The sequence below is a fragment of the Capsicum annuum genome, chromosome 2 (genome assembly GCF_002878395.1).
Source record: "Capsicum annuum cultivar UCD-10X-F1 chromosome 2, UCD10Xv1.1, whole genome shotgun sequence".
In the NCBI taxonomy this organism is placed as follows: Eukaryota; Viridiplantae; Streptophyta; class Magnoliopsida; order Solanales; family Solanaceae; genus Capsicum; species Capsicum annuum.
Window position 1 is genome coordinate 111,515,633 of NC_061112.1, and position 22,096 is coordinate 111,537,728.

General features: G+C 34.2%; 1 protein-coding gene across 1 annotated transcript; it reads left to right on the top strand.

Moving 5' to 3' along the window:
- Positions 1–9,553: 9,553 nt before the first annotated feature.
- On the top strand, positions 9,554–20,425 carry LOC107858955 (vesicle-associated membrane protein 721). The gene is made up of 5 exons (XM_016703782.2): positions 9,554–9,999; positions 11,157–11,298; positions 11,388–11,508; positions 19,021–19,083; positions 19,974–20,425. The coding sequence occupies exons 1-5, from the start codon at positions 9,807–9,809 to the stop codon at positions 20,121–20,123; spliced, it is 669 nt and encodes a 222-aa protein (XP_016559268.2). The 5' UTR covers positions 9,554–9,806; the 3' UTR covers positions 20,124–20,425.
- The last annotated feature ends 1,671 nt before the right edge of the window (positions 20,426–22,096 follow it).

Consider the following 22,096-nt stretch of genomic DNA (forward strand, 5'->3'; position numbering starts at 1 on the left):
GGCTGAGTTAAGCTTAGGAGTTTGCGGGGTCTTACAATATCTCCCCCTTGAGAATATTCGTCCTCAAATAAGACTGACTAAGTTGAAAATACTGATAGACTGAACTTACGTACTGGGTATGCATAACTGAAGCATGCTTTCATGACCTAAACTACTAATATACTAAATTTTTACACTGAACATGCATAACTGAAGCATGACTGAATTCTGAGGACAAGACATATGATTGAGCTGTTTCATGAGGGTATGCATGATATGAGAATGCTATGCAACTGAACTAATATTTAACTCATACATGAAATCTGAATATGGAACTGAATAAATTCAAGGAAGACTGCTACCTTGAGCTGAGTCTGAGTTTGCGGAGAAGAGGTAAGGATACTTGATCTACATATCTGCTTCTGCTTCTTAGTAGCTCCCTTAATGAACTAATTTTGCTAAAGAACTTTGACTAGAGAGACTTCTTTGTTCCTTAGTCTGGGAATCTGATAATCAAGGATTTCGATTGGAACCTCTTCGTAAGAGAGACTATTTTGAACATCTATACCCTCTATAGGGACTACAACTGCTGGGTTACCTATGCATTTCTTCAACAAGGAGACATGAAATACTGTACGGACTGAAGCTAAGTCTGAAGGCAACTCTAGCTCGTATGCTACCTTTTCAGAATGGCTGAGATTCATTAAGGACTAACATATCGGGGACTGAGTTTCCCTTCCTTGCCAAATCTCTTCACTCCTTTTATAGGAGAGATTTTCAAATATACATAATCCCCAATCTCAAACTTGAGATCCTTTCTTCGCACATCTGTGTATGACTTCTGCCGGCTTTGAGCTGTCTTAAATCTTTTCCTAATCAACTGAACCTTTTCTAAGGTGTCAAATACCAAGTTAGGCCCTACTACTACGGCCTCACCTACTTCAAACCAACCAATGAGAGATCTACACCTCCTCCCATAGAGCCATCTGAATGCTGGAATGGTAACTATTATTATACGTAAACTCAATCAAAAACAAGTGGTCATCGAACTACCTCTAAAGTCAATGGCACACGCTCTTAACATATCTTTCAAAGTATGAATGATCCTTTCTTCTTGACTACCTGTCTGAGGATGAAAGTTTGTACTGAAGTGAACTTGGGTACCTAGACCCTTTTGGAAGGCTTTTCAGAAATGAGAGGTGAACTACATACCTCTATATGAAATGATGGTCAACGGAACTCCATGTAACCTGACTAACTCTTTAACATAGAGCTTGACATAATCCTCGGCTGAATAAGAGGCATGGACTGGTAGGAAATAAGCTGATTTGGTCATCTTGTCTACGATAACCCAAACTGAATCATGCTGACGACGAGTAGGAGGCAAACCCTTCACAAAGTCCATGTTCACTTCATCCTATTTCTATATGGGAGTACTGAAATCTGGTGTGCCCACTAGGCTTCTAGTGCTCAATCTTAACCTGCTGACATGTAGAGCACTTAGCTATAAACTCTGTGATATCTCTCTTCATCCCACTCCACCAATAGATTTTTTGTAAGTCACGGTACATCTTAGTGGGCCCTGGATGAATAGAATAGCATGCACTATGTACTTCTTCAAGAATTTGTTGCCTCAAGTCGTATACCCCTGGCACACATAGCCGACCCTGGCAACGTAACACACTATCTTCCTCTTAGGAGAAAATCTCTACTTTTTGATCTCTGACTGATTCTTTCAACTTAACTAGACTGGGATCCCTATCCTGTTTTTTTCTTTACCTCCGAAACCAGAGATGATTCTGAACTACTCTGCACCCATACATTACTTTCTGTTGAATCGACTAAGAGGACACTTAGTCAAGAAAGTTGATGGACTTCCTGAGCTAACTTCTTTTTATTATCTTCTACGTGAGCAACACTACCCATAGACATTCTACTGAGAGCATCAGCCACTACATTGCCCTTTTCCGGGTGGTATAGACATTCATATCGTAATTTTCAACAACTCCAACCACCTTCTCTGATGGAGGTTTAGGTCTTTCTAAGAGAACACATACTGCAGGCTCTTATGGTTAGTAAACACATTAATGTGTACTCAATACAAATAATGCCTCCAAATCTTTAAGGCAAATACTACAACCGCTAACTCAAGATCATGGGTAGGATAGTTCCTCTCATGGGGCTTAATCTGTCTAGAAATATAGGCTATAACCTTACCTCTATGCATCAAAACATATCCTAAACCAACTCCGAAAGAATCACAATATATCACAAACCCGTCTAAACCATCTGGTAAAGTCAAAACTGGGTTGTAGTGAGTTGAGTCTTCAACTACTAAAAACTCTTCTCACAAGAATCTGACCACTGAAATTTGACTTTTTCTGAGTTAATCTAGACATAGGGGATGCAATAAATGAAAATTCCTCAATAAACAATAAGTAATAGCTGGCCAAGCCTAAAAAAACTCCTGAGATCTGATGGAGAGATGGTCTGGGCCAGTTTCTCACTACTTCAGTTTTTTGGGGATCAACTCTAATGCCATCACCGAAAATGATATGGCCAAGGAAAGCTACTGACCTTAGCCAAAATTCATACTTACTGAATTTGGTGAACAACTGATGGGCTCTAAGGGTCTGCAACACTATTCTAAGGTGGTCTGTATGATCATGCTCACTATTGGAGTAGACAAGAATATCATCTATGAAGACTATAATGAACATGTCTAAGTACTACTTGAACATACGATTCATCAAGTCCATGAAAGTTGTTGGGGCATTGGTAAGACCAAATGACATGACTAGAAATTCGAAGTGACCATACTAAGTTCTGAAAACTGTCTTTGGAATGTCACATTCTCTGACTTTGAGCTGATAATAGCCTGATCTGAGGTCTATCTTAGAAAAGTAACTGGCACCCTGAAGTTGGTCAAACAAGTTATCGATTCTGGGAAGTGGATACTTGTTCTTGACCATGACTTTATTCAACTGATGGTAGTCTATACACATTCTGAGAGAACGGTTTTTCTTATGCACGAATAGAACTGATGTATCCCACGGGGAAATACTGGGTCTGATGAATCCCTCATCTATGAGATCCTTTAACTGTTCTTTTAACTCCTTGAGTTCGGCTAGAGCCATTTTGTATGGAGGAATAGATATAGGCTGAGTATTTAAAAGAAGGTCTATTCTGAAGTCGATTTCCCTTTTGGGAGGAACTCTGGAAAGATCTTTGGGAAATACATCAGGGAATTTGCATGCTACTGACACTGATTCAAGATTAGGGGTTTCTGAACTAGAATCTTAAACTCGAACGAGATGATAGACACATCCCTTAGATATCATTTGTCTCACCCTAAGGTAAGAAATAAGTTGACCCCTAAGTGCTGAAGTATTACCCCTCCACTCTAGGACAAGTTTATTCGAAAACTGGAATCGGACAATTCTATTTTTGCAGTCAACTGAGGTATAACATGAATGGAGCCAATCCATGCCGAGAATGACATTAAAATCTGTCATCTCTAGCTCTACTAGGTCTGCTGACGTAACCTTCTGAGATACCATAATCAGATAGTTCCTGTATACCCGTTGGGCTATGATAGATTTATCCACTTAGGTAGAGACTGAAAAAGGCTCTGCTAGGATTTCGGGACTGATTCCGAAGTCAACAGCTATATAAAGAGTTACAAAAGACAAAGAAGCTCCTGGATCTAGCAAAGTATAAACATGCAAATGATAAACTTGTAACGTACCAGTGACCACATCAGGAGAACTTTCCTGATCCTGTTAGGACTGAAGTGCGTAGAGCCTATTTGGGTGTTGCCCACTGGTGGTACTGGAAGCGGTACCTTGCTGATTCGGCTGATCGGATTGAACTGGGGGATGATTATGCTGACTCTAGGAACCCATCTGAGAACACTCTTTGATCCTATGGCCTGGCTTTCCACATCCAAAATACACATCACTGCTAGCTCTACAGATGCCCTGATGATTTCTGCCACATTTCTGGCAAAGATGATTTGTTCGGGCACTACTAACACTACCTTGGGGTTTAGGGCCTGATGCCCTATCTCTATTACTGTCTCTAAATTTTGGCACTGGAGCACTGAATGAGGGCGGAGCTGGAATGAAAGATTTTGGACAAAACTGAGAACGATTTCCACCCTCTAACTTAGGCTGAGTAAAGTTAAAGCTACCTGTTCTAACTCTCTTGTTCTCTCTCTTCTTCTCCTTATTCTTAGACTCTTCTATTTGTTGAGCATGAACCATGAGTCTGGATATGTCCATCTCCTTAATCAACATTGCGGTCCTACACTCCTTGACCACACTGATAGACATACCCGATACAAACTTACTCATCTTAGATCTGCTATCTGCTACCACATGAAGAGCGTATTTGGCTAACTGAGTAAACTTGAGAGAATACTCTTGTACTGTTATGTTGCCCTATTTCAGATTTATAAACTCCAAAACCTTAGCTTCTCTCAACTCCAATGGGAAAAACCTATTAATGAAAGTAGTGGCAAACTCCTCCCATTCTATGAGACCTACATCTGCGACCCTCTCTGCCTTCCACTACTTGAACCATGAGTGAGCCACATTCTGCAACTAATATGCGACTAACTCAGCACTCTCACTAGCAGTCACTCCCATAATATTTGTGATTTTATATACCTGATCAAGGAATTTCTGTGGGTCCTTATCTGACTTAGACTCGGTAAATGATGGAGGGTTCATTCAGGTGAAGTCCCAAATTCTGGATGCAGCAGTATTGGTCACTAGGTTGGCCGAAACGGTAGCTGGGCATTCATTCTGGGCTGTTACTGAATTTGTGTGGTAAATGCAACCCTAAATTCCGCATGGAAGACATGCTAGTCCAGAGGATCTGCCTGGATAGACTGAAGGGCTGGCTGATTTCCTGTTCTTCTTCCGTTCTTCTTGGAAGGAATGTTCTGTAAATGGAAGAAAGAAAAAGATTAGACTGAGAGTTTAACTTAAGCTCATGCTCATTCGCACAATATGAATACAGAAAGAAGGGAAACTTTTCCTAAAACATCTTGTAGCCTCTTGTCCATAAGTGTGGCGCGTTACATACCCATGCACACGACTCTACTTAATATGACTTTAGACTTCCTAGGATTTTGTTGAACCTTAGGTTCTGATACTAAGTTTTTAATGCCCCGAGTTTGTACCCCGGATGCTACATGGTGCTAGTAATCCCGAAGGACCACCAGCTAACCCATAACTGGTACCTGTTGTGAACACTAAATAATAATAACTGTGACCACTGAATAATGATAATATTGGAATAATAATATAACTAAAATAAATGCAGAATTTAGGTTGTAAACACCATAAGGTTCATAACTCAAAACCAATACTGAATACTGATAACTGAATACTGAAACATCTGTCTGAAATACTCTAGTCTGAAAGCCTCTAACTGTCTGAACATGGAGATGATGGGATAAGCACCCAACTAACTCAGACTACTAAACTACTGATAAACTAAAATAATGACTCTATCCTCGAACTATGAGGACTCACCACTAAGTCTGCTACTGATAGGCTGGGCTGCTAAGTACGATCAGGAGCCCGCGCGTCTGAACCTAGGATATAAGGCATCATAGCGCAAAAAATATATGCATCAGTATTTTGAATGTACTGATATGCTAAGTGAGGTAGGCTTACATGCATGAACAATAACTGACTGAGTAGCATGAGCATAACTGAAAGAGTATACATGCAAGAATACGTAAACTGTAACTGAGATCATGATAACACTGGATACTGAGTTCTGGTTACTGATTAACTGATAGTTGAGTTTACTGATACCGTATTACTGATAACTGAGTGACTATTTCTGATAGTCCTGATTCTGAAGAACTGATCTGAGTTCTACACTGAGCTGGATAACTGTGTCTGACAGTCTTGAATTTGTAGAACTGAACTGAGTTCTATACTAAAACTAAAACTGAAACTGTGGGAGGTAGTTATTTAATCGACATACCCCTCTCCGAATAGATTGGGGTCCAACCTGTAACCACTTAGAAGGGTGTCAATACCGTGCCACAGGTAAAGACAAACTATGAGTTAACCCTCTCTGATAGGAAGCACTTTCGTCAACCCTCGCTGGTAGGAAAACCCATATGAGATATATATCAACCCTAGTCTGACAGGAAGATATCTCAACTTACGTTGGTTACGTAGTTCTATAACGCAGGGATTGCTACTAAGGGTCAAACCCTATGCTGGCAGGAATGCCCCCATCCTTGGGTTCGCGCGGTGCTGATTCCTACTCCCAAGTGAATAGACACTGAACTAATTTCTAGACTGTGCTAGGCTTAATTGAACTGTTACTGATCGTGATATTTAACTGAACTGGACTAGGTTCAGTTAACTGATTGAATACTAATGAGTTCTGAACTGAATACTGAAATGAGACTGTAACTGATTACTGAGTACTACTGTTCGTGACACAACTAAAACTGTTCTGAAACTACTATATCTCTAGGTAAACAGTTAGATTTTTGGGTATTGAATACCCCTAGGACTCGATAGCATGAAAAGTAAAACACTGCATGACTTTAGTAGCATAATAACACTTGCATACTTATAATGCATTCATTTAGACATCTTGTCAAACACTTGATATACATGAGCCTGTGCATGAATGAAATCACATAATAATATGTCATTTTGCACTAGTCAATTCACATAAGCATTTTGTCAAACACTTGGGGAGCATGGGTATTTCACATATCCATGAACATGTAATAATATCATGGATACTACATTCAACTTGTAATTCAATAGTTCAACATGAAGTTCACATAATTCAACCCACAATTAACAAGTTTTCATGAAACTTGTGATAAATCATAAAATTAAAAACCCATATAACATCATAATCAAGATTACATTCAAATCCAACATGAAATCCATGAAATCAATTAATTTGTTGTTAAAAGAGTTTTTTGAACTTCAAGGGTGGAAGGAAACCCTTGGATGAACACTTCACATACCTTGGTGCTTGAATTAATGAAAGTTGATGGTGAAATCCTTGGGACTTGAATCTTGAATTTGATGGGTTAGGGTTTGTTCTTGAGTGAGTTTGAGAGAAAGTGAGTGTATTTTGCTTATTAAGGGCTGAATTTCGTGTTTTGGGGCTGATTAAGGGTGGGAAAATGACCCAAATACCCTTATGAACGCGGAGTTTTAATGACTGAAAATGGGCCCAGTGACGCGTAGTCCAACGCGCCGCGTTGATGGGATCGACACGATTGCTGACGCGTCGCATCGAGTTCGCATCGGCTCACTGAAAATTGGCACTCGGAGCTAAGGAACATATTAATCAATGCGATGGGCGATGCAGCGCGACGAGATCGCGTCGATCCACTATTTAGGATTTCCAAACTTTATTTAAACGAGGTTCGAAAAATTCGAAACTCACCCGAAGTGACCTGCTGACATTCCTTATCATGAATCAACCTAAAAATTAGTATTTTATGGTCATAAGGGTCGAGAAATAGGATTGCCAACTTATGAAGGCTAAAATAATTCTAAGTGTAAACAATTAGCTGAAATTTCTAAGTTTAGGACCTCTTTTTAAGCTTTAACGGGCTGAGTTAAGCTTAGAATTTTGCAGGGTCTTACGCTCACCCTCGTCCAACCCCCTCCACACGTCCAGACACCCCCATCTCACCACTGTCCAGCCCTCTCCCCCCACCCCAGCCTCGTCCAGCACCCCCCACCCCAGCCTCATCTAGCACCCCCCACCCCTTACTTTTATTTTAATTTTAAATTTTTTTCTCTCAATTCAAATCTTTTCATATTTTTTTTTGGATTAAAATTTAAATTTGAAAACTTTTCATATTTTTTTTAGGATTAAAAATTAAATTTAAATTAAAAATAAGTTTGAAAAAACTTAAATTTTTTATGAATTTGTTAAGGATGTTCAAATTTAAAAATCGAAAATTCATTATGTTTGTATATATGAATTTATAGTTAAAAATTTAAATTAGTTGGAGAAGAATTTTAATTATTTGGAATGAATTTGATATTTAATTTGTGAGCAAAAATAAAAACATGATTATTAAATTTTTCTACAATTTATAAAAAAAAATTATTTAGTTAAATTTAATTTTAATATTTAATTTCTTATGTAGAATTTTAAAAATGATGTGGAATTTATTGTAATACCTGAAAATGACGCGGAAGCTGACGTGACAGACGTGGAAGCTGACATGGCAATTGACGTGGGGCGAGTGTGTTATACTCACCAAAAAAGTGTTTAAAATATTGTTTTTTAGTGGGTTCAAGGGTCTAGATGACAAACATGTAAATAGGAGTATCCACATTACAAAACGAACATAGTACAAGGATCCATCGAGCCATTTTACCTTTTTATTTCGGTTATTATTCTTTTACTTAAAAAATTGTTTTTAATTTATATATATATATATATATATATATATATATATATTCTTGTGTAAATATATTAAAAACACTCGTTATTTTTCACAAAAGGGTTTATCATCATTTTTTTACTAAATATATCAAATGTTAATTATTTTGTTTGTACTTGACTATCCTATTATTTTGTTGTTGTTACTATCATATTACTCTTTGCTATTTTGTACTATAGTTACTTTTTTTCTCTAGACCATTTTAGACGATTTTCATACAGTCGAGGATGAATTTGAAACAACCTCTCTAAGCTTTGTATTTTACACAAAAGTATTTATCATTATTTTTATTAAACATATTAAATCTAATTATCTTGCTTGTACTTTGACTATCATATTATTTTATTGTTGTTACTATCACGTGACTCTTTGTTAGTTTGTACGACTGTTATTATTTTTTTCTAGACTACTTTAGACAATTTTCATAGAGTAGAAGGTGAATTTGAAACAACCTCTCTAAGGTTCACTATTTTTCGAGAAAGTATTTATCATCATTTTCCACTAAATATATCAAATGCTAATTATTTTTGTTTGTACTTTGACTATCTTATTATTTCATTTGTTACTCTTTTCTATTTCGTAGGATTGTTACTTTTTTTTTCCTAAATCGCTTTAGACGATTTTTATAAAGTTGAGGATGTATATGAAACAACCTCTGTAAGGTTAGCGTATACTCTGTTCTTTAATGTTGCTATTATTGTTGTATATCAAATGTTAATTATTAATTTCAACATTTTCATTACAATATAATATTTATTTTAGTTCAAAATAAATAAATTTTTACCTTAAAATACACCTATTAAGGAAAAAAATTAGGACACAAATTATACTTTATTTTTCATTTTATCCTTTTATGTATTATCAAATTAGTCATGAAATTTCAACTGCATTAAAATAAAATTAATTGAGTTTTTTGGAGCTCATAATTTAGAAAGTATAAATACAGAGTAAAATTAAAATAAAAATTCTAACACGTTTTTAAAGAATTAAAGAATAAACAATTAACTTATTTTGAATATTAAAAAATAGCTCAAAATTTTGTTTATTTTGAATTGAGGGGAGTAATTTGTTAATAAAAAATACAGTATATTTTTTAAATTGAAAAACTCTGTACTTGATATTGATAACATTAGTTAGCTACATTCGGTGACTTACCTTGTATTGTGGTGGAATCACTTTTTCTCTCTCTACACAAGTCCAAGAGAGAGAAAAAAGCCACAAAAAATATTGAAAGTGTCTCCATAGTCTACTTTTTTTCTCACCTTCCAAGTTCATCTTTGTTTACTTACTAAGCAAAGCAAAAAACCACATCGAAGAAAACCCAGATCGGCGATCTATTGAAAAAGGAAGAAATCGGTATAAAATGGGTCCGCAGAAAGCTTTGATCTATGCTTTTGTGGGTCGTGGGAATGTAATATTGGCTGAATATACAGATTTCAGTGGTAACTTCAACTCTATCGCTTATCAGTGTCTGCAGAAGCTCCCTGCTTCCAATAACAAGTTCACTTATAACTGTGATGGTCACACCTTCAACTACCTTGTTGATAATGGATTCAGTACGTTCTCTTTCCCTCTCTTTGGTGTTTCTGTGTATGGGTTTGCTGTAAATTTCTAGGTATAAAAGGGATCGAAGGAATTTTTATTAGGGAATTTTTGTAGATCAGTTTGTTCGTTGGCTATCTGAGCTTTAACCTTGTTGACGAGGGTTTGATTCTTTACTTTTTAATCCCCTCAATATAGAGCTATTATCTGTATTTTTTTGTTCTTTAAAATGGTGGTTTATAATACTTATTAACTTTATTAAATTAGTATTCTTAATCCGAAAATATAATGATTTAACTCTAGTACTGTGAACCGTTGGATTTTGTTGAATGGGAGTAAAAAAATTCTCTAGTTTTTGTTTGTATTGGGGGTTCTGTGAATTTTTCCACTATCTATTGATTTTCGTGTGCTTCCGAGTTGCTTATTGTTTCATCTGAATGTAGGGGAAATGTAAGTGATCAGTGGATTTGGTTATTATTTAGTTTCTGCTGTGGATAAGTTTTGTGTATCTATTTTTCTGGGAAGTTCAGGATTCTCTGGGAGGGGAGCTATTTTGTTAATTGTTTGGTCTTTGCTTGTAAGGAGGTATTTCTCAGTGTTTTTTTTGGTGGTAAAGTGATAGTTCCTTTTTCTATTATTGTAAGTAATTGTTATCATCTTATTAATGCCTTTTTTCTTCATACTTCTCTGACTGGTTGGTGAAGTTGGATGAGCGTCTAATTTGGTACATTTATATTTGCTTGATAAGCAGTGAGATGTACTGATTGATTATGCATCACTTGGTTTCAATTTGTAATTTTTTTTGCAGTTGAGGTCTTATTTGGAGGGAGTGTACTAGATTCGAGAGGTGGTTGAGATTTATGATCTTCTGGGAGTTGTGTTTCAATATATTGACTAGATGTATATTTAAGAGGATGTTTCACCTTCCAAGATGCATTACCTTTGATTCTAACTTTGCTGTGATCTGATGATTTTATTTTTACTTTCAAGTGAAGAGCATCTAACTGACTGTCTAACCTGTGGGATTAAATAGCTATTATGAGGAGAATATGAGTGCTATTGGAAAATTGTTTGTTATTTCTGTTCTCTTGCATTTTCAGAAATATATCAATGTTGCATAGTTAGTTGATTAATAGACTTACCTATGCTAACTTTGTAATTCTCCTTACAGCATACTGTGTGGTTGCGGAGGAGTCAGTTGGAAGACAAGTTCCAATAGCCTTTTTGGAGCGTGTTAAGGATGATTTTGTGTCAAAATATGGGGGTGGGAAAGCTGCGACAGCTCCTCCAAATAGCCTGAACAAGGAATACGGGTAATTTAATATGAAAAGTTTACTTTAGTGGTATGTGAAGACAGAATTTTCTGTTGAGTCATCTAACTGCAGTACTCTCTTAAGTGCAGCCCTAAGTTGAAGGAGCATATGCAGTATTGTGCTGAACATCCTGAGGAAATTAGCAAACTTGCCAAGGTGAAAGCCCAGGTTTCAGAAGTTAAGGGTGTTATGATGGAAAACATTGAAAAGGTAAATTGCTTACCTTTGTATATCAGTTCCCCCCTTGCCCCTCCCCTTACCTTTGTATATGGTTGACAGTTTAACATTTTACATGTAAATTTGGCGTTCCATTTAGGCCTGTGCACAAATCGATTCGGATAGAATTTAGCTATTATCGAATTGGAATTTTAAATTTCAATTTGTTAAAATCTTTATCCTAACTCGATTCATTCTAGGTCCAATTACATTCATATTTTATTGTTTCAATTCGATTTTATGAACCGATTTGTTCGAATTTGAAATTTCAACAAGCAACTATTTTTATTTCAATTTTAAAGCAAACATAATAATTAAAATACTTTAAATGTGGATCTGGGCTATTGTGAGACTGCATTAGGTTTTAGGTTTATAAGTAATTAATAAATACTAAATACCATTATAATATATATATATATATATATATATATATATATATATATATTATCGAATTTCGAATCGATTCGAATTATAAACACCCACAACCAAATTCGTTTCGAAAAATTAAAATATTCTAAAATGAAATTCGTAAATCGATTCAAATTTGGATAATTCAAATCAGATTATCCAAATTTCTTCGAATCGATCTGTATACTCGAATTGATTCGCTTCGTGCACTCGCTAATTCCATGTCTTCTCTTTTGGTTTATTAATGACATGAAATAATACTAGACAAAAACATCTTACGGTGGAGCAAGAATTATTTCAATCTTGGAAAGGTACCTTATATTAGAGAAACATCAAGGAAAATAGTTATAAAATGATTAAGGACCATACTATTTTCTATCTAGCAGCTTTCTGCATGTACAGTTATATACTATTCTAAAGCTGACTGGTGGTCACCAGACTAGAGGCTGGACCTTTTTGAGTATTTGAAGCTTGTATACTTTGTTGTTTATGCTTAACTTACGTAACCAGCCGAAACAATATGGGAAAGGTTATGATTAAGGGGCGATAAAACAGACTTTTGTTTTAATAAATGAAGAGGGCAACTGTTCTTCATTATCCTCTGGTATTGGTTTTAGATTTGAGACGTTTGTTTTTTGCCTACAATGACAACTCAAATAGCACGGCATAAGGTTCTTTTTTCCCTCGACAATCACCTACCTAATCTTGGTTCTCTAGGTGAGCGATTTTAATAATGATGTCAAATCTGTATACTAGAGCTATCAATATGGGACGGCTCAAGCCATTTGGGTTCGCCCACATAGGCTTTGGAATTTGACGGACCAGGCTGGGCTGGCTCATCAAGGTGACATGTCAGAAAACAACAAGCCCAACCCATCGCTCTGTGGCCTTTACGGGCCAGCCCACTTTTAAAAAATATTATTTTTATAATTTAGTCTAAATTTTCAAATGTTATTAATGTAAATATTTACAAGGGGAAAGGAAAAAAATGACACTTCACTCTAAAATAATTCTACCAAAATAGCTACCCAAAACTTATTAACTGAAATTAGCCACTAAACTAATTCCTACTTATACCCATTTCGTTGTAGACTTCGTCTCCTTCTTCGTTTTTTTTTTAGTTTTGGTTGTTCCATATAAAAAAAAAGTTGTCCATTTTTTTTATGAAAAAGGAATTCGGCTTTTCTATTTTTTTTTGTCACTACATTTTTTTAAAAATAAAAAATCATTGTTCATTTTTTTCACTGTTTCTTATTTTATGCCTTTTTTTGTAGCTTTTTTTAAAAAAACATCTATTTTCTTAATTGATGCATTATTTTTAATAGTATAATAGTTATATAATTTCTATACACATCCTATACATATATACATATTCTATATGAACATGATACTAACTTATATACACATCATATCAATAATTGTATAGTTTCTACACGTCTTATACAATTTTGAGCTACAATAACATCCAGATACATATTCTATACAATAATGATACAATTTCTTACATATTTTGTACAACAATGATACAGTTTCTATACACATCGTATATATGTATATTATACAACAGTTATACAGTTTCTATGCACATTCTATTCCATTTATATATTGATACAATTCCTATACTATATTGATACAATTTTTATACCATGTTGATGCAGTCCTTGTACAATATTAATACACTCCTTATACCATATTGATACAATCCGATCATTTTTGGAATTAGGGTGTGTTTGGTATGATGGAAAATGTTTTTCTATTTTTCCTTGTTTGATTGTAATAAAATATTGGGAAAATATTTTCCACAATAACTCATTTTCCTCAATTTGATGGAAAATGACTTCCCTCATGGGACAAGAGAAGTCATTTTCTAGAAAATGACAAATGTGGCTTATGACCCCACCCCTACCCCTCTTCCCCACCCCAACAACACTCAAATTCACAATACTCAAAAAATTTTCATTACTCAGAAATATTTTTCACTGTGCGTTGCTCCAATTTTTCACTGCTTGCAATAAAAAATAGTGAAGCCCGAATTATTTTCTGTTTTCAATGTTCGTTAAATGTACTGTTATTTCCATGTGCATAGAGAAAAACTTACCTATGTTACTTTTGCTAATTGCATATTCCATTTTATCATCGTTGTGGCTTGTTTCACAAAGTTGAATAAGCTTGTCGTTTCGTTGTATTTTTATTGATTGTAGTTTCTTGAGATTGTCTTGCCAAAATATTAAAAAGTGTCTCATATGCTTGCTAAAAAATTTAGTGACTTGTAATATTTTAGTACTCGATATTGATATTATTTGTTTTGCTTAAATTAGTTCTTACAAATTGTTGAGTTGCTAGAGACAGTGATATACTAATTAACAGTTAGTAGTATTTTCTAAAAATATTTTTTCACTCACCAACCAAACACTAGAAAATATTTTTCTAAAAAATATTTTCTACTCACCAACCAAACACCATAAAATATTTTTCGAAAAATATTTTTCACTTGCCAACCAAACATGAGAAAATAAGTAGAAAACCAACTTATTTTCCAGAAAAACTTTTTCCAGAAAAACATTTTCCATCATACCAAACACACCCTTAGTTTGGGCCGACTGGCCACTCCATGTCCAATAGCCCAAACTTGGGCCATTTATTTTTAGATGGATGAAGCGAAACAAAAAAAAATTAACAACTTTTTAAATAGTGGGCCGAAATGGCCCAAGAAGGAAGGGGAGGGCCAGAGTAGCCCAATGACTATTAAATGGTAATAATTTGGCCGACTGGACATAATGTGACAAATTGGTCAAATACTGGTCATTTGTTTTCAAAATGGCCAATGGGTGTCCTATCCTTATTTACAATATAATATTACAACGTTACTACTGGTTAATCAAATCTCAAATTTAGACACCAAAAAATGAAACTAAATAACTTTTGGCATGTTACCGTTCAAACCAAATAAAGATATTAATAGGCAAACTAAACAATTAACGAGTAATGATATAGCTAGCTAAATAGCAATATTACCCTTATTTTGTTTCAATAGATTAAAATTAAACATTAAAATGTCAATATTTAATCCATGAAAGTGAAAATAACTCCAAAAAAAAATAACTTTCATGGCACTTATGGAGTATCCAACACCACCACATCATCTTCATCAAGCATATTTGGAGCCCGTTTAGATATGCTGAAAAAAGTGGCTTTTAAAAGTGCTTCTGAAAGTGTTGAAGCTTATTTTAAAAATAAATATTTACGTGTTAGATAAAAGTGCTGAAGCTGGAAAAAGTTGTAGATGTGTTTGGTAGACAATTGTTGTTAAGCACTTTCTTTTAGTCAAAATGTCTGAAATACCCTTATAATTGTTAACATTATATAAAGTTGAGTACTATTAGATTATTATTCTTAAAATAATTTAAATTTAAATTAATTTATATTTTAATTCAATTTCAGTATAAACTCCTTAATTCATTTATTTTTTTAAAAATATTTCCATGAATGAATAAGTTTTTTGTGCTCCATTTTTCTTCTTAAAATTGAACAAAAAAAATCCAAAAAGGAGCAAAATTTGTTGTTTCAGCTATATGGATCCGTTTTTCTTTGTGAATTTTGCCACACTCATTAACCCATTTTTGTTTTACGAGATTTTTTTTCTTCTGAAAATCGAATAAAAAACACTCAAAAAGGAGCAAAAATTGTTGTTTTAGCTAAATTGGTTTATTGATTTTCCATTTTCTTTAAGAAAATTGAACAAAAGTCGCCCAAAAAGAAGTTGAATTGTTAACGACCCATTAAAATTTGTTGTTTCAGTCAAATGAACTACCAAAAAAAATAATTCTCAATTCCTCATAAACCCCACAAACATCAAATTGCTAGCAACCCATTAAAAAAAGAAATAAAGACAGAAAATGGAGAGAAAAATGCAAACCTGAAGAAAGAGACACAAAAATAAAGAGAAAACATAAAAATGGTAGAAGAGAACAAATGTTTTAGGACAAACAGGAGGGTACTTTTGGAATATGTGAGAATTTTAAGGGAAAAAGATGTCTTTTACTTGGTCAAACGAGAATGACTTATAAGCCAAAAATAAAAAAGTAGGGGTTGAGGTACTTTTGGCTTTAAAAAAAACATTTTTTGACTTTTTTTAAGCAATTTTTGAAGTTGTCAAACACTTCAAAAAGTAAAAAATGGCTTAAAAGTTATTTTGACCAGCTTTTAAGCCCTTCCAAACACCCTCCTGATACCTTAAAGAATTTAGTATATTGTATTCCAATTATTTATATATTTTATAAAATAATAAATATCTATGATGGTCTAAGTAGATTTTGAGTTTGGACTCCACTTGTTATTCTTAATACTCTATTTTATTTTGGTTAAAGGACATCCACTGGCCATGTTGAAAACAAATGGCCAGCATTTGACCAATTTGCCATATTATGGTCAGTCGGACAAATTATTACCATTTAATAGCCATTGGGCTACTTTGGCCCTCCCCTTCCTTCTTGGGCCATTTCGGTCCACTTTTTAAAAGGTTGTTCATTTTTTTCTTTTGGGTTTCGCTCTAAAAAAAAAATGGCCCATGTTTGGGCTATTGGACATGGAGTGACCAGTCGGCCCAAACTAATTTCAAAAATGGCTAGTCGGGACTGTATTAATATGGTATAAGAGTGTATTATATGGTACAAAGACTGTATCAACATGGTGTATATACTGTATAGAATGTGCATAGAAACTTTATAATATACATATACATGACGTGTGTAGAAACTGTATAAAATATGTATATATATATATAAGATGTATATAGAAACTATATAAAACATGTATCTAAATAATTATTGCAGCTAAGGTATAAAATGTGTATAGAACTATATAATTATTGTATAGAATATATTTTTTTTTGTAAATGATGTGTAGAAATGGTATCATTATTGTATAGGTTATAAGATGTGTGTCTTTATGCTCTTAAAGAAATAAGAAAAATGTGCCTGTAAGGATAATTATTGTGCGACATGCTAAAAATATTGACATTAGAAATTAAACAATAAAATAAGGAAAAGAAAAAAAAAAAAGGGCAGTAACAGCGACAAAAAGGCCCAAATGGCTACTTTTTGGAATTGCAAAATCAGTGGCTATTTCTGTGGAAATAATTTTTGGCGAAGTGACATTTGTGTCCTTTCCCAATTTATTTTTGATCATTTTTTATTTGGCCCACAGGCGAGCCCAACCCATATTGCTCAAGCCCTTCGGGCCGGCAGACTTATTTGGGTCAGGCTAAAAAGTCTTGTTCTTAAACGGGCGGTAAAAATCTTAGCTCAACCCTATCAAATTACAAGTGGGCCTAGGCTGGCCCAACGGGCCTGGTCCATATTGCCAGCTCTACTGTATACCTAAAGCTGAACAACCTCCAATTTCTAAGTCCTAATTAGAAGGAAGAACCTCCTCCTTAAAAAATGCAGAAGAACATGCAAGAAAGCTATTTAAGAGTGTTATTATATCTATTCCCTATTTACGAAAGGAATAGCTAAATAATTGAGTGAAGGGAACAGTCCCCTCACTGCAAAATCTTAGACAGAATGATGAAATCTAACATATCAAGATTGAGCTGATTCTTCTTTCTTATCTTGGGGAAGAGAGTCAACAACAAAGTAATAAGAATCTTGTCGACCATCAGCTGCATAATTAGCTAAGGCATCAGCCGTTCTGTTTGCATGTTGGTAGCAATGGGCAATTCACAAACATTGACCTTAGTAAAATTTGTATTCTAGATGTTAAATAGGCGTAATGAGTTACTTAGGTTATGTACTAAATTTGTGAGTGTAGTTTATAAATTTTCCTACTTGATAGATGGAGAATGATAGTGGGATCTTAATGATTCTTCGTTTACTCACTTTATCTATCATGATGGTTGTTTAGTTCTTACTTTCTTATATGATATTGTTATTGAACCCTTACATCCCTGGAGTAACTATGTGATTTCTCTTAATACTCTGAAGATTCCTTCTGCTAATCGTAGCAATCCAGAGTTAATTTGTAAATTTCTTTGATATGAATAATGAGGGTTCATATGGCTGGACCTAACTAGCTTGCATTTGAAACGTAGTTGCTAATATTGTACTCCACTCCAATCCACCTCACTGCACTTCATTCTTAGTTCAAGCTGTTCTGCATAGAATAATAATATTTTTTTAGAGCTTAGGTTGATCAATTCATGCAAAGAAATGACTGCCTACTCAAAAATTGTAGTTATGGAGTTTTTGGAATAGTTACTACCAAAGGGGAAGTGATTACATCAGAATGGGATCTCAGGCTAGCTCTGTCATTGAAGAGTGAATTTCTCAAATCTTCATCATTTGCTAGAATTGAAGCTTGCATAATATTAACTACAACAATCTTATTAATTAGTCCACTTGCATAGACTTAGGGTGCATCACAAGAATATAAACATTAGATTGAAAGTAGTAGTCTTCTCCTGTTAACCAATTACAGTGTTATAATATAAAAGATTATCATATCAAAGTTGCAAACGCATAGTAAAAGTGTTTATATTCACAATTGCATAGTTCTTAAGTTGAAGACAGAGGTTCTTGTGGACGGGATAGGTCGGTCAATAAACTAGAAGACAGTATTACCCATATGTTCGATTGACTTCATAAAAGAAAGGCTATATGTTTTTCCTCAAAAAAAAAAAATGGAGTCTATAATTATTTGGGGAGTGGTTCCTATATCAGAAACAATTAACCATTATTAATATCCATAAGTTACATATTGGCTATTGCCCCCAGGGCTTTGGTCCAGTGGTAAGAGCGCAACGTTTGATTTGGGTTAGGCGCACTTTACGAGTTAAAACTCTATTGCGGGCAAAAGCCTGACATTCAGGAGAAGGTAGAGGGACAGACCCAATATCCACCTAAGTTTTGAACTTCGCGTCACTTGCCTCAGGGATTTCTGTCTTATGGAATCATTGATTCTGTATGATAAATGATTATTGTGGTTAAGACTAATGCTTTTCTCATTTCAAATTCTTTCCTTTCATATGTTATGCTTTTAGCTCTACTGGAAGACATCATGAGAGTTGATGGGGTATGTTATCTTTGTTTGGAATTCTAGGTTCTTGACCGTGGAGAAAAGATAGAGCTTCTTGTTGATAAGACAGAGAACCTTCATCACCAGGTTATCAATTTTATATATATATATTTTTAAGTCTTACATTTAAATCCTTCTATTGAGAACGATTTAAATCAGATGGTTCAATTTTACTTCACAGTTTGCTTTCCTTGTTATCTTACTATTTGGGAATGGGATTGACGTTTACTGGTGCTCAATCTTCGTATTGACCACTTTCCTCATAGGATATCTGTATTATTTTTTGCATGTTAATTTTAACTTAAGGTTACTCTTAGCTAATGTTACTATGTGGTTTGTAAGTGAGCTACAAGTGGTCAACCCAACTTCCTTTTGGATGTCCTTCAATTCATTCTGGGTTGGGTACCAACTTCACTGAGGGTGTGGCTCATCAAGCACTTGCTTTTTGTGATGCATGGCATTCTAATTTTATCCATAGGCTGAAGTGGTTTGCATGTTGACGAGATGATGTCGCCTTTGATTTGCTTGATTGTTGCCTACCTTATTCTATCATTAGTCTGTCGTTTTCGTAACCCTGTGACGTGAAACTAGCTTTCATATCTTCCTCAACTTACGCATAAAAAGTAAAAAAAGCTACCTGTTTGCTTGCCTCTTCTGTATGCTGTAATGAGATGTGTTCTAGTGCTATATAGATAGGCTACCTATTTGATGTTTGGCAATATCCACCTAACATCTAAAGAAATTTGATGCATCCTTGTCAAATTGATCTGTTCGTTATAATATGTCAAGGAAAAAAACTTTTCTTTTGTTATAGCATTACTTGTCTTCAGTTTTAAGCTGCAGATTTTGTTGTAGTTTACCAACAATATTCTATGGAGTTCCACTGGCTGTTGTTGCCATGTTTTCTTTTGCCCTATAGCAAAAGTTTGTGCTATCTGTACAAGCACCAATGCGAGTGGCTTCTGTGATTGTAACAGGCACAGGACTTCAGGAACACGGGAACACAAATACGGAGGAAAATGTGGCTGCAAAACATGAAGATCAAGCTGATAGTGTTAGGTATCCTGATAGCTTTGATCCTCATCATTGTTCTCTCAGTGTGCAAGGGATTCAGTTGTGGAAAGTGAACCTACTCAGTTTCTGTTGTGATGCTACAGTTGTACGAAAAGCTTTGTCCTATATCAGCATTTACATTTCTGTGAGAATAGAGACAGTGTATGTTCTGTATGTATTAGCCTACCTACTTTTTCTGTTTGTTGGAGCAGAAAGGATCCGTTTTTTCTTTTCTTTATGTTTGGGTCTAAACGTAGTAGATATATGATGCTGCCAATTTGAAGGTCATTTTGTGCTGTCAATGATTTGTTCCTTTTTAGAAGAAAAAGGCCTGCAATGCTCGAAATTCTTATTTATGAAATTCAATTCTCATCCAGTTGGTTTCTGTTTGGTATTTGACCATTTTGTATGTTGGTAACCCTATACGGCCTTTAGGAGTGGTTTGGTAGAGTGTATAAGAACAATACAGAATATAATAGTGTATTAGTAATATTTGTATTAGTTATGTCGATATTGTTTCTTATATATTGTTTGGTTTGATGTATTAGAAATAATATTTCTTACATAATTTCTATAAAAAAAATGTTTACAAAAATACCCTTTTTTGATTTTGTACACGTTTTTTGTAACAAAGTTTTTTTGCCATCTCAAACATAATTAGTTTTGTTGAACTAGTATATAGAGGTTGCAAGACCTTCGTATTTGCGTATGAAATGTTACGTCGACGTATGAAATGTTACGTCGACGGATTAACATAGTTGAAATAAAAACAAAAAACAAGATATAAAATTTAAGGAATAGTTTCTAAGATTTTTTTGTAAATACCTAAGGAATAGTTTCAAGAATAATTTCAAGATTTTTTTGTAAAGACCTAAGGAATAGTTTCAAGATTTTTTGTAAAGACCTTCGAAGCAAAGCAAAAATATGTTACGGAGTTATTTAAACCAATTATTCATTGTTGTAACTTAAAATGGTGGAAAAAGGAATTGTGGAATGTTTTGAAAAAATTCACTTTTGCAAATTAAAATGGAGGAAAAAAGAATTGTGGAATGTTTTGAAAAAATTCACTTTTGCAAATTAAAATGGAGGGAAAAGTATATATGTATTAGGGGTGTGCATCGGTCGGTTCGGTTTTACATATTACCGGTTCGGTTTATTGATTTTCGGTTTGTAAATATGTTAAACCAATAACTAAATCAATAAGATATTTTTTATCGATTTTCAGTTTATCGATTTTCAGTCCTTAACGGTTCGATTTTTTATTTTCGATTTAATCGATAAGAAAATACTCATAAAGTAGAAATAGTAGTAACTAACATGAAAAATAATTGAATCTTAGTTGCAAACAAAATCCTACATAATGTGTTTTAATTTACAAGAATCTTCAAGTTTGAACTAAATGTTGTTAGGAGAAATTAAGAGTTTGTATAATTTAAATAATAGGTTTGTTAATTTGTAGAGATTAAAGAGAAATTACGAGAAATATCTAATAAGTCATATATATATATATACATATTCTTATTGGGTTATCGGTTTATCCAATAACCTGATAAGAAAAAATCGAACCGAATCAATAACTCAATAATTTTTTTTATAAAATCATTAAAAAACCGTTAACCGAATAACTCAATAACAATAAACCAATAACATTTTTATCAGTTTGATTTATTGATCGGTTCAATTTTTTCACAATCCTAATCTCTATTGTAGACACAAATCTTCTCCCTAGGATTCAGATCCTATTCTATTTGATAGTCATTTTATCTTGACTTTCCTCTTCAATCAAAGATCAAATAAATTATTTGGCGGCTACACCAGTGAGCATCAATATTTTCATGTTCTCCCTTAGATTTTTCATCAATATCTTACCGTGTTTGACTTAGTGGTTTTCATTGTCATTGTCATTGGAACTCAAAAGGAAACTTAATACAAGAAGAACAAACATTGATAACTGTAGTTGTAACCTATTGTGAAATCTATTGATTCGAAGTTGATGTGAATTGCTTTTTAGTTTAGGAAAAAAAAACCATGGTTATACGCAAATGAT